Here is a 14,708-nt window from a genome sequence, read left to right as displayed (position 1 = left end):
AATCAGGTAATCAAAGTTGGAAGAGACCTCATCAACCAGTCAGTTCAGTGCATGGCAGGAAAAGAATTCTCATTACAATGTGCTGACAAATGGTCATTGACCCTCTGCTTAAGGACCTCCAATGATGGAGAAGCTCCTACATAGGGAGCTGCATAGCATTGGAATAGTTTTAACTATAGAGAAATTTCTTCTATAATGAAATATATAATTATAACTATAAAATATTTTTTACTATAAAGAATTTTCTCCTACTTGTTCTTGCTTTTGGCTTTTGAGTTTTTTAAAGAAAAAAGTAGCTATACTTCATTACATTTTTTCAAGGCTCCAATGGACATATAATCTCATTATTTTAAGTATTCTCTCTGTAGTTCTAATCAATAAATCAACAAGCAATTATTCGGTTTCAATACTCTACAGTTTGCAAGAAAGAAAGAAAGAAAGAAAGAAAGAAAGAAAGAAAGAAAGAAAGAAAGAAAGAAAGAAAGAAAGAAAGAAAGAAAGAAAGAAAGAAAGAAAGAAAGAAAGAAAGAAAGAAAGAAAAACATAATTATTCTTGCATTCCAGGAGTTTATATTATATCAGAAGGATATATCATAAGTAAATATTAAGTAATCTGATGGGTGACATGCTACCAGCTGATACAATGCTTTAGGGGTATTTGATATGAGCTTTGAGAGAATTTAGGAATTACACAGGAATCACTTTAAAAAGTTGTGGAGACAGGAAATGATAGACTGTTGCTTATAGGGGACTACAACGAGGACAGTATGGCTAGTCTGCAGAGCGCATGAGGGAAGTAATATGTAATAAATGCAGAAAGGTAGGCTGAAGCCAAATTGTGAAGGACTTTAAATGCTAAAAAGGGAAGTTTTTATTTCATCCTTGAGGGAATAATAGGCAATAATAGAGTTTATTGAGCAGAGAAATAACATGTTCACATCTGTCACTTTGGCAGCTAAATAGGTGTCAGTAGAAATGGGAAGGACTTAGGGAAAGGGAATTAATTAGAAGGCAATTTTAAGCATTGAAGTGATAGGTGTTGAAGGCTTGGGGATAAAGAGGTGATTAGAATGGAAGTTCAATTTCAAGAGATATTGTGGATATGACATCTAAAAGACTTGGAAACTGACTAGATATGGAACTCATTATGCCAAATATATATACATGTGTGTGCATTTCTGTGTATGTATGCACAAGCATATATAAAGTGATGCTCAGTCCTGAGAAGACTCTTTCTACTTAAGCAGTGGTATTATGACAGTGGCAAAATGGTGAATAGGGAAACATATAATGTTCAAAATTATCTCCAGGATTAAATATAAAATTCTGTTTCATGTTCAGAATCCTTTAAAACTCATCTTTCCTTTAAAAAAAAAAAAAAAGGAACCCCTATTTACAACCCCTTCCCATGTAATCTGCAATTAAATGAAACTGGCTTCCTTGACAATCCATCTCCAGTTTCTGAGTATTTTCTCCAGCTCTTCTCTATGTTTACAATGTACAAACTCTTTTATCTCTGCCTTATGGCTTTCCTGACTTCCTTCCAGTCCTAGCCAAAATTTTACCTTTGGAAGCTTTTTCATCCCCCTGAATTTTGATGACTTCTTTCTCTTTATTGCTTCCAGTTTACATTACATATAGCTTGTTTTATATAGCTTTTTGTATCTTGTCTCCCTCATTTGACAATAAGGCTCTTACCTTTTTTTGTAATTCCACCATTTAACCAGACTGGCACAAAAGAGTTTTATAAATGTATTAGCTAGCTGACTGACTAAATGAATCACAGGTTTTTAATGTACTAAAGTATTGAAATAAATGGATATTATCAGAGTTATGCTTATTTATTTACTACAAATAGGAGGAGGAGGAGAAGTTGTTGCAGAAGCAGGAAAATGAAGAGGAGGAGGAGAATGAGACAATTAGCAAAATTAATATATCAATTATCATTGTATCTGACATAAATAATATTGTATACTTAAAGAGTTTCCCTAACTCTTCCATGAAATGAATTTTCTTCACTCTATCATAGGCTAACTAAAGCAAATAAAAGGTAAATGACAGTAGCATCCTCTGTTTTATGCACACTAACTTTCCTTTGCTAAAGATGTAAAAATAATATGTACTTTAAAGCATCATTAGTCTGTTTTAGTTTAATCAATTTTTCATGAATTCTTTCATCTAGGAAAACAAAAGTCTATATTTTCAGGAGATATGAACAACAAAGCTGTCAAAAGACAGGGAAAATTGCTTATGTTTTATTACATCTATAACATAATTTTAATCTGATGACCATAGATTGTAAATTCTAAACTGATGTTCATCTCTATAGAAAATAAGGAGTCAATTATCTTTTACTGAAGAAAAAAAGGAAAAATTCTAACTCATTTCGAAAGACTACTGATGGTAATTTTGTGTCTTTCTGCTTGAAAGATTTGCATTCGTCATTAAAAAAAAGGTATTCTCTAATATAGTATTAAAAAGTGCTACAAGTAAATCAAATGACATAGATATTTGTCAAATGGATTTCTAATCAACACAATTTTAATTAAAGTTATACCACACAGAGAAAGTGACAGATATCATGTTTCCAAGTAGAATCTTTAGCATTTTCTTCTTCAAACTTATGAAAAAGAGACAGCATGATACAATAGAAAAAGAATTAAAGGAGGTCTCAGAAAAGCTGGATTTTAGTTCTGCTCTGGAAAGTTCAGGTTCACTTCACTATGTCCCTCATTTGACCTTTAATTTACCTACATTAGTTAAAAGGCTGGATCTATACTCTACATCTTATTCTAGGCCAATAATTCTTTCATCACATAACATACATACGTTGGTGTGTTTTAGGAGGTGGTGCTTCTGGGATTCCTTGCAAGGGATACTTCCAACGTATGCTGCAGATGTCTCCATGTTGTGTTCTTATTGTGCTATTTAGACATGCAAATTTCAAAAGTTAAAATGCTAGGAAATGAAGACTTCTGCTAGTGTCAGTCAACTTTCTAATTTTTAAACTAAATGACATTTTAATTTTTAAAAGAAACATTTTTAGAAATAAAGAAATGCAAATTTGACATTGGCTTTTTGGAAAATGTTTGCTTCTGCAAAATATTGAAATGTGAAACTGCAAAGTAAGGTAAATTACTATGGATACTATACATGGTAGTTGTGATCAGATTTCAGCATATTAGCACTCATATTCTAATGGATCCTATGTATGGGGTTGCAGTGGGAGAAAAGAAGCCCAAGTTGATGATTAACAATGGATCCCAATAATATTTTAAGTATAAGAAATTATTGTTTACAAAGTGTTACCCTTAAAATTAATGTTCTATGAACTATTGTGCAAGTGATTAAAATAAATGTTTTGAGCAATTAAAGTACTAGACATTTGAAAGACCATCTTCTGTAGCCACAATGGAAGATTATCATTTCTGTCATATTTTCTATATAATTCAGATAAAAATGGTCCTGGGACAATTGGCTATCTTGCTATTATTTTATATTTAACATTCTACTGACCATTTCAAAGGTGGATAAAATGTTTTCTATTTATAATTGAATAAAAGTATTAAGATAATTGAAAAGAATTGTAGATCATTTTTCCATAGGTTCAATTAACTGAATGGATCATTAAAACAACTCCTGTAGCAAAGAGAGCGAAAGACATCTTTGATTTTTTCTGGAAAGTGTTTATATTTCAGAATTTTTTTTTTGTTTCACATGGTTTGGAGACTAGTATTTGGGATAGAAAACTATTAAAAACATTAATAGTAAGGGATTTTTTGTGGATTTTGTCAATTATAATTTTGTTTCCTGTCATTTCTTTGTTAGATTTTCCAGGATATTTTGAAGCCTGTATTTATAATACCAAGATTCTTTATCAATCCATAAAAGAGAGCAAACTTCTAATTCACAATTCCAACCACCATATTTGGATCTTGGTAGTTATTTTTTTTTTGATAGTTATATTTTTACAACCTCTGGTGATGTGTCACAAAATTACTACCATTTCCTTGTATAATCTATATTGACTTAAAAGTTTGAAATCCTTAAGGAGAATCCTCTAAAGTTTCTGCTAATAATGAACCTAATCCACAATTGTTATCATAAATCCTACCATTTCTATAACAAATAGCCATGTTTCATTAATCTTTCATGCTTCTGTGATCACTTATAGTTAGTTAAGTTCATGTTTATTTTATTATCCAGAAAGCAGAAGCCTTCATCATTGTCTTTTTCTACTAGTGTATTTCAAAGCTAAAGCCTCCTGCTGATTCTGCTCTATGATTCTAGATCCTGGTGTTCACATTTTCATCAGTTCTAGCCCAGAATCTGTGAAGGGAAATTTCAGAGTCCTATAAAATCACAAAAATATAACAGAATTTTAGGGAGTTTTTCTGTAATATACTCTTCTGACGTAATTACAATTTGCTCAATATATTCCAATTGCTCTTATCCACTTATCTTTTTCAAAACTTACTTTACCTTTACTCATACTAATTTTATTACTACCTCAGGGTAGGTGGTCCTTCTTCTATACAAATAAAAACCCTCAATATAATTTCTCAGTGTTATCCCCATTTCTCTGCTTTTGTCTTTTTTTAATACTATGAGTCCTTTGAAGGCACAGTTCTTGCTGTTCTTTTACTTACTGTTTTAAATCAATGCACATAATACACCAGATACTTGTAGAAGTATAGGATAAAAGATTTATTATCTAAGTTAGGCAAGTAAAACACAAAATAAAAAGGATGAAACTCTCTTAGAAAATAAAGAATTATAATGGGAAAATATCTTTGAAAGGAAGCATAAATGGTCTTTTGAAAAAAAAATTAAAATATTCAATGAGTATAAGGAATGGTTCTAATCTGAACTTGGCTTTTTACAGAGAACCTAGCATAGCACTTTACAGAAAATAATTATGTGATCATTTATTGAATAATTTTTATGTAGAAGTACCTAATTCACCAGGAGTTTAATCTTCTAAGGGAAACAAATGAGAGTGATTTCTGGAAAGAGTGTAAAGCACAGAAAACCCATTTCAGTAGTAGGGAGACACTGAATAGGTGTGTATGGGATAGAAGCACAAGGGAATTAGGAAGACTGGACAGAAAGGAGCAGCAGAAGAAAGAAAACATTTCTTTTTATTAAAGTTCTCTCATGCCTCTTCCAAAAATATTGACAATAGGAACAAAAATAATTATAAACATTTTAATCACACATTTGAGGAAAATGTTGTCTTGGAAGTAGAATCAGATATTTGGGGAGATGAATGGATTTAAAGAGACAAATGTAAAGTACCTTCTAGAAGAAACATTCTTCCACCATGATATATCTGGATTCCGCACACATTGTATAGTGCCATGGCTTTACATCTGCTCCATTGCTACCAAATGTCTTGACTTATATAATCCTATATTATTTCAAGTTGATTCCTAAGCATTAGCTTCTTATTTCTTTAAAAATTATGAATTATCACTTTCTTGGTCTAGTGTTCAGCTTATATTCAACCATCTTTTGTATCTAAGTCAGGTTACTTGCTAATTCTATATGAGTTAACATATTTCAAACTCTGTCTCACAATTTAACCTGGTCAAATATCACATGAGTATGGCTTATCTTTCTTTTCTGCCTTTGAGAGTTTTTCTAATACAACATTAAAATGTATCTATCCCCTTCTAAGATTGGGGGTGGTTTTGTTTCTGATTTTTTTCAAGACATAGAATATTATATATAAAAAAGAAAGGAATAGTGTTATTTGGGAATCATATATTCCTTATTTAAGTTACCTTTTCAAACCTGGGCCCAATTCATCTGGGCTATCGTGTGGCCAATATTCACCATTTGCCCTCATCATCTCAACAATCACCATTGCTTCATATAATTTCATGATATGAGGAACAAATAATACAGGAATATCCAACTTTCCTTTTGGAGGTAATGGTATTCCTGCAAAATAAGATTTTTTTTATTTAAAAATGGAAATAATCTTTAACAAACACTATCATATAAAACATATTTTCACGTATGCCACAGTTGTAAAAGAAGAAACAGATCAAAAAGGTAAAAAAACATGAAAAATGCTTCAATTCATATTCAGAGTCCATTGTTTATTTATCTGGATATTGGTAACATTTTCCCTTGTGAATCCATTATACTTGTCTAGGATCATTATGTTATTGAGAAGAGCTGAGTCATTCTTAGATGATTATCACACAAAGGTGTTCGTATTGTGTATGTTTTCCTGGTTCTGCTCACTTCACTCAGCATTAGTTCACATCAGTTTTTCCAGATTTTTTTAACCTGAAATTTGACTGTTTATTATGTACAATAGTATTCCGTTACATTCATATACCATAGCTTGTTCCGCCATTTACCAGAGGCTAGGTATTGTTCTCAGAATCCAATATTTTGTCACCAAGAAAAAGGACTGCCATAAATATTTTTGCACATATAGATCTTTTCCTTTTTTTTTTTTTTTTTTTTTTTTTGGTCAAGCTGGTATGATATAGACCTAGTAGTGGTATTGCTGGATCAAAGGATATCAACAGTCTGGTTGTACCTTGGGAATAATTCCAGATTGCTCTCCAGAATGACTGAATCATTTCATAACTGCATCAGTACTACATTACTGTCTCAATTTTTCCATATGATCTCCAACATTTATCACTTTATTTTTTTTTGTCATATTAGCCAATAAGTATGGGATGGTAGCTTAGGGTTGTTTTAATTTGCTTTTATCTAATCAATAGTGATTTAAAGCAAATTTTCATATAACTAAAAATGGATTAAATTTCATCATCTGAAAACTGTCTGTTTGTATCCTTTGACCATTTATCAATTGGGGAATGAGTTGTATTCTTGTAAATTTGACACAATTATTTATATATTTTAGGAATGAGACCTTTATCAGAAATACTGGCTTTAAAGATTTTTTTTCCAGCTTTGTCTTCCTTTTTTAATCTTATTTCTTTTGGATTTGTGCAAAAATTTTTTAATTTAATGTAATCAAAGTTGTCTATTGTGTCTTTCATAATGTTTTCTAGTTTATCTTTGGTCATAAATTCTTCCCTTTTCCAAATGTCTGATAGGTAAATTATCCCTTGTTCCACTAAATTGTTTGTGGCTATATCCTTTATGTCCAAATCATATAACAATTTTAACCTTATTTTGGTATAGGGTGTGAGATGTGGGTCTATGCCAACTTTCTGACATATTATTTCTCAGTTTTTCCTGCAATATTTGTCAAATAGTGAGTTCCTATCCCAGAAGTTAGAGTTTGGGAGTTTCCTATAGGCTTTGATTATTATATTGCATCTAATCTATTCCAGTGATATACCACCTCTTTCTTAGCCAGTTCCCAAATGGTTTGGATGACTGCTGCTTTATAATATAGTTTTAGATTTGGTACTGCTAAGTGAACATCCTTTGTATTTTTTTTTCATCAATTCCCTTGATAATCTTGACCTTTTGTTTTTCCAGATGAATTTTGTTATTATATTTTTCTAATTCTATGAAATAATGTTTTGTCAATTTGGTTGATATGGCACTGAACAAGTAGATCAATTTACACAGAATTGTTAATTTTATTATATTAGCTCAGCCTAGCCATGAACAATTGATATTTTTCAAGTTGTTTAAATCTGATTTTATTTGTGATAATTATTTTGTAATTGTGTTCATGCTGTTCTTGGGTTTGTCTTGGCAGGTAGATCCCCAAGTATTTTATTTATTATGTCTATAATAATTTTAAATAGAATTTTTATTTCTATTTCTAGCTGATGGGCTTTGTCAGTAATATGAAGTAATGCTGATAATTTGTGTGGGTTTATTTTCTTTCCAACAACATTGCTAAAGCTGTGAATTGTTTCCAATATGTTTTTGATGATTTTCTAGGATTCTCTAAGTATATCATCATCTCATCTGCAAAGAGTGATAGTTTTATTTCCTCATTACCTAGTCTAATTCCTTTAATTTCTTTTTTTCTTTTTCTATTGCTAAAGCCAACATTTCTAGTACAATGTTGAATAATAGTGGTGATAATGGGCATTCTTGTTCCACCCTTGATCTAATTAGAAATGTATCCAGCTTCTCTCCATTACAAATAATGCTTGCTGTAGGTTTTGATTATTTTAAGGAAATAATGCCTATTGTCCCTATGCTCTGTAGTGTTTTTTATAGGAATGGGTACTATATTTTGTCAAAAGCTTTTTCTATCTCTATTGAGATTATCATATGATTTCTTTTGGTTTTATTATTGATATAATCAATTACGATGATAGTTTGCCTGATATAAAACCAGCCCTGCATTCCTAGCATAAAATCCCACTTGTTCATAGTATATTATCCTGCTGATAAATTGCTATAATCACTTTGCTAATATTTTATTTAATATTTTTTGCATCAATATTGATTAGGGAGATTTTGCCTTTTCAATTTCTTTTTCTGAAATGGGATTATTATGGCAGAGACTAGGCACTGACCCACACATAACTCAGTATACCAAGATAAAGTTGAAATGGATTCATGATCTAGACATAAAGAATGATATTATAAACAAATTAGAAGTACATAGAAAAACTATGTAAGAGGTAAACTTACCTCTCAGATCTGTGGAGGAGGAAGAAATTGTCACCAAAGAAGAACTAGAGATTGCTATTGATCACAAAATAGATAATTTTGATAATATTAAGTTTAAAATTTCACTTTTTTTCTGATCAAATTTACCAAACATTTATGTCTATTTTGCTAGGTTTTTTTTAATAAATTCAATTTAGTTTTGTTTGTTAGTTCAATAGTTTTCTTAGTCTCTATTTTATTAATTTCTTCTTCGAGCTTCAAAATTTCTAATTTATTATTTAATTGGGAGGTTTTCATTTGTTCTTTTTCTAGCTTTTTTTTTTAATTGCATGCCTAATTCATTGATCTCCTCTTTCTCTATTTTATTTATGTTTCTATTTTAAGATATGAAATTTCCCCTAAGAACTGATTTTGGTATGTTGTCTCATTTTTCTCACTCATTTGGCTGAAACTGTGAATTGTTTCTGTGATTTGTTGTTTGACCCACTTATTCTTTAGAATTAGATTATTTTATTACCAATTGGTTTTAATGTATCCTTCTCTTGCCCTTTACTGAATATAATTTTATTGCATTGCAGTATGAAAAGGAAGCATTTACGATTTCTGCCTTTTTGCATTTCATTGTAAGGTTTGTATGACCTAATATATGGTCAACTTTTGTGTAGGTGTCATGTACTGCTAACAAAAAGGTGTATTGCTTTCTTCTCAATTTTCTCTAGAGGTCTATCATATCTAAGTTTTCTAGGATTATATTAACCTCCCTAGTTTCTAGATTATTTTGTGCTTAGTTTTGTCTAATTTTGAGAGGGAAAGGTTGATGTCCCTCACTAGAACAGCTTTGCTGTCTATTCCTTCCTATAACTGGCTTAAAATCTTCTCTACGAATTTGCCTGCTCGACCACTTGATGTATACACTTTATTTAATTTTGTTACTACTTCAATATTTACTGTACCCCTTTATCAAGATGTATTTTCCTCATCTCTTTTAATAAGATATATTTTTACTTTTTCTTTATCTGAGATCATAATTACTAATCCTGTCATTTTTTACTTCAGCTGAAGCATAAAAAAATTATGTTCCAGCTTTTTACCATTATTCTGTATGTGTCTCTCTGTGTCAAATGTATTTCTTATAAACATATTGTAGGATTCTGTTTTTTAATCCACTCTACTATTTGCTTCTGTTTTATGGAAGAATTCCTCCAATTCACATGAATGATTATGATAAATAGCTCTGTATTTCCCTCCATACTATTTTCATTTCTTTATATATTTTTGTTCTTTCTTTCCATCCTGTCCTCATTTGGTTGTTTTTTACCCATCCTATCCACTACCTTATCTCCTATCACTGTTCCCTTTAAACCACATCACCCACTACCTTATCTTCTATCAACCTTTTCCTCTTTCTCTTACTTTTTCCCTAGTGTTTCTGTTCTCCCTTCTATCCTGTCCCTCTCTTTTCTCTTCCTCTTTACCTTCCTACTTTTTTATAAAATTAGATAAATTTCTATACCCAACTGCATGATCAAATTATTCTCTTTTAGAGCTAAAATTGATGAGATCAAGATTCAGACAATGCTCATCTCCTTCCCTTCTTTCCCTTCATTGTAACAGGTATTTTGTACCTCTTCTTTTGAATTACCTTCCCATTATACCTTCCCTTTCCTTTTTTTCCAGTACAGACCTTTTTCTACCCCTTAAGATATTTTTCTCTGATGTCATCACATCAGAGTCCATTCACAAACACATCTTCAATTTATATGATGCCCGCTTTTGTCTGCCCCAGTAACAGATACAGTTCTTAAGAGTTACATCTACTGTTTTTCCATCTAGGGATGTAAACAATTTAAGCATTAAATATATACATTTTTCTGTTTACTTTTTGATGGCTCTCTTCAATCTTGTATTTATAAATTAAAATTTAGTTCTGATTTTTTCAACAGAAATAATTGAAAGTTTCTTACTGAATTGAAGCATCATCACCTCTCCTGAAAGATGATGCTGAATCTTATTAGGTAGTTAATTCTTACTTATAACCCTAGGTCATTTGCCTTCTGAAATATGTTGCTCGAGGCCCTCCAATCCTTTATGGCAGAAGCTGCCAGATCCTGAATAATACTGACAGTTACTACTTGATATCTGAATTGTTTTTGACTGACACCTTGCAATATTTTTTCCTTGAGATTATTGTTTTGTAATTTCACAACAATGTTCTTTGGGGTTTTCCTTATGGCATCTCTTTCCAGATGTGATCTATTGGATTCTTTCTTTTTTTAAATTAAAACATTTTTATTTTTCAAAACATATGCATAGATAATTTTTCATCATTAACCTTGCAAAACCTTGTGTTTCAATTCCCCCCCCCCATTACCCCAGTCCCTCTCCTACATGGCAAGTAGTCCAATATATTGATTGGTAAATATGTGTGGTAGAATGTATGTTATGGTAGAAATGTATGTTAAATACAGTAGATGCATACATATTTATATGATTATCTTGCTATAATCAAATAAAACCCAGAAAAAATGAAAAATAAAATGCAAGTAAACAACAACAAAAAAAGTAAAAATGCTATGTTGTGAACCACACTCAGCTCCCACAGTCCTCTCTCAGGATGTAGATGGCTCTCTTCATCACAAGATCATTGGAACTAGCCTGAATTATCTTTGTTGAAGAGAGCCATGTTGATTGGATCCTTTCAATGAGTGTTTCCCCCTCTGTTTCTAGATGTTAGGACAGTTTTCCTTAATAATTTCCTGTAGAATGCTATCCAGGCTCTTTTTTTTTTTTTTTTTCTTTTTGGTTATGGCCTTCAGGTAGGCCAATAATTATTAAACTGTCTCTTCTACATCCATTTCCAAGTTTGCTGTTTTGCCAATGAGATATTTCACATTTTCTTCCATTTTTTCATTCTTTTTAGTTTATTTGACTGATTCTTGTTGTCTCACAAAGTCATTGGCTTCCATTTTTTCTATTCTAGTTTTTAATGTGTGAATTTTCTTTTTTTTTCTTTTTTTGCTTTGCTGAGGCAATTGAGGTTAAGTGACTTGCCCAGAGTCACAGAGCTAGGAAGTATTAAGTGTCTGAGGCAAGATTTGAACAGATTCTCCTGACTTCAAGTCTGGTCCTCTATCCACTGTGCTACCTAGATACCCTTAATGTGCAAGTTTTTCTTCAGTTATATTTTGTATCTCTTTTTCCATTTCATTTATTCTACTGTTTAAGTAGGTGTTTGCTTCAGACAACTTTTTCTTCCTTTTCCAGACTATTGACTCTCTCATGCATACCTCTCATCGTCTTTCTCATTTTTTTCCTACCTCTCTTTTTTACCTTTTGAAGTCTTTTATATGCAATTTTGAGAAGCTTCTTTGGGCTTGAAACCAATTTATCTCAATCTTTGAAACTGTGTTTGGTCTGTTCTGTCAATATAGTAGCTTTCTGTGCTCAAGGTTCTTTCCTTTTATTGGAGTATTTCCTCTTTCTTTTTATTTTTATGATTGAGCTCTGCTCCTGGGGTAAAAGTGGCATTGTCCCAAGCTTCCTATGCAGCTCTGAGTCTTGGCTTTGAACACAGGGGCCCTGTAGGTGTGTAGGGGTTAGCTTCCTCTGCTCTGTTCAGATGACAGCCTGGTTTCCCAGAGTTTGCCTTCTAAACTGGGACTGAAAGCTGCCCCACTGATTTGCTCCTCTACTGAGCTAGGACTGAGGGTCTTAGTTGCTGATTTGATGTCATTGAGACCTTCTCATGGGTTTTCCCAGAGTCTATATGAGTTGGGCTGCACCCTTTTCATCTCAGTGAGACTGAAGTTTTCCAGTCTATGTTGAGCTGTAGAGTAGTTTCCTTCCATCAGCCTGTGTTCAGAGGCTTGGTTTCATGTAGTTTTCTAAGGAACCAAGAACTGGAATAGGTTCCTAACTTTACTCCACCATCTTGGCTCCATCTTGCAATATTATTCAACATTTGTTAACCATTATTTTAAATAGAATTTCTCTTTTAATTTCTTACTGCTGAGCTTTGTTGATCATATAAATAAATGTTGATGATTTATATGGGTTCATGTGATATCCTACAACTTTGCTAAAGTTATTATTTCAAGTACTTTTTAATTACTCCAGTTTTAGATGCTCCAAGGTTCTCATCTACAAAGAGTAATAGTTTTGTTTCCTTATTCTCTGTTTGAATTCCTTCAATTTCCATTTCTTTTCCTGTTGCTATAACCTAACTTTTATAGCATATCTCCATCATAGGTAATGCTTGCTGATGGTTTTTAGGCAAGATACTGCTTATCCTTTTAAGGAATATTCCCTTTATTTCTGTTTTCTAGTGTTTTTAATAGGAATGGGTACTGTATTTGGTCAAAAGTTGGATGTGGGGTTTTTTCCCTGAATCTGTTGAGCTAATCTTATGATTTATGCTGGTTTTGTTCTTTATATATTCAATGATGTTGATAGTTTTCCTAATATTGAACCAACCCTGCATTCCTGGTATAAATCCCACCTGATGACTGTATAATCCTTATAATACATTGCTGTGACGACCTTATTAGGATTTTGTTCATAATTTTCACATTAATATTCATTAGGGAAATTTATCTATAATTTTCTTTTTCTGTTTTAGGTGTCAGCACCACAATTTGTTTCATAGAAGGAGTTTTGTAGGATTCCTTCTTCATCTATTTTTTCCAAATACTTTATATACTATTGGAAGTAATTATCCTTTAAATGTTTGGAAGAAGTCATTCACAGACCCATTCTGTCCTGAATTTTTTTTTCCCAAGGGAGCTTATTAAGGACCCACCTTTTTAAAAAATTTCTTCTTCTAAGCCTGGTTTATTTAGGCTTTCTCTTTCCTGGATTTTTAATCTAGGTAATTTATTTTTTAGGTAAATATTCATTGATTTTGCTCAGATTGTCACATTTATTGACATATAATTGGACAAAATATTTTGTGATAATTAGTTTAGTTTCTTCTTCATTGGTAATCATTTCACCCTTTTCATTTATGATACTGAATATTTGGTTTTCTTCTTTCTTAATTTAATGAAATTAACAATGGTTTAATTATCTAATTTTTTTTCATAAAAACAGCTTCTAGATATATGACTTCATCTTTTCTTTCCAATGTTATTAATCTCACCTTTGACTTTCAGAAAATCTAATCTGATGCTCAGTTGGAGTTTTATTTTATTTTCATTTTTCAAGTTGTTTTTTCAGCTGCTTGCCTAATTTATTGATCTGTCCATCTTTTTCCCCTCCTCCATTTTATTGATGTAAGAATTTAGAAAAATAAATCTTTCCCTAAAAGACCTGTATGTGCCAAAATGTTTGTAGCAGCCCTGTTTGTAGTGGCTAGAAACTGGAAAATGAATGGATGCCCATCAATTGGAGAATGGTTGAGTAAATTGTGGTATATGAATGTTATGGAATATTATTGTTCTGTAAGAAATAACCAGCAGGATGAATACAGAGAGGATTGGAGAGACTTACATGAACTGATGCTAAGTGAAATGAGCAGAACCAGGAGATCATTATGTAGCTCAACAATGATACTGTATGAGGATGTATTCTAATGGAAGTGGATTTCTTCAACAAAGGAGATCTAACTCAGTTTCAGTTGATCAAGAATGGACAGAAGCAGCTAGACCCAAAGAAAGAACACTGGGAAATGAATGTAAATTGCTTGCATTTTTGTTTTTCTTCCCAGGTTATTTTTACCTTCTGAATCCAATTACTCCTGTGCAACAAGAGAACTGTTTGGTTCTGCACACATATATATTGTATCTAGGATACACTGTGACACATTTAACTTGTATAGGACTGCTTGCCATCTGGGGGAGGGGGTGAAAAGAGGGAGGGCAAAAGTAAGAAGAGAAGTGAGTGCAAGGGATAATGTAAAAAAAATTTACCCAGGCATGGGCTCTGTCAATAAAAAGTTATAATAAAATAAAATAAAATAAATTTTTAAAAATAAAAAATAAATCTTTCCCTAAATGCTTTGGTTGCATTCCATAAAGTTTGATATATCATCTTATTGTTATTATTCTCTTTAATGAAATTATTGATTGCTTTATGATTTGTTCTTTAATCCTCTTTTTCTTTAGGATTATTTGCTGAATGTAATTTTTATTGCA

At 31.7% G+C, this 14,708-nt stretch overlaps 1 protein-coding gene across 1 annotated transcript in view; it reads right to left on the bottom strand.

The window, feature by feature from the left end:
• The window catches only part of LOC127557165 (cilia- and flagella-associated protein 47-like), a 244,823-nt gene that overhangs the window by 75,286 nt on the left and 154,829 nt on the right, over positions 1 to 14,708 (bottom strand). The window contains exons 9-10 of the mRNA XM_051990593.1: positions 5,787 to 5,946; positions 2,830 to 2,924 (exon numbers count right to left, since the gene is read on the bottom strand). Of these exons, the coding sequence (XP_051846553.1) occupies positions 2,830 to 2,924; positions 5,787 to 5,946 (255 nt within the window). The remainder of the gene's footprint in view (positions 1 to 2,829; positions 2,925 to 5,786; positions 5,947 to 14,708) is intronic.

The sequence above is a fragment of the Antechinus flavipes genome, chromosome 3 (assembly GCF_016432865.1).
Source record: "Antechinus flavipes isolate AdamAnt ecotype Samford, QLD, Australia chromosome 3, AdamAnt_v2, whole genome shotgun sequence".
Taxonomy (NCBI): Eukaryota; Metazoa; Chordata; class Mammalia; order Dasyuromorphia; family Dasyuridae; genus Antechinus; species Antechinus flavipes.
This window is presented reverse-complemented; position numbering and strand designations above follow the sequence as displayed.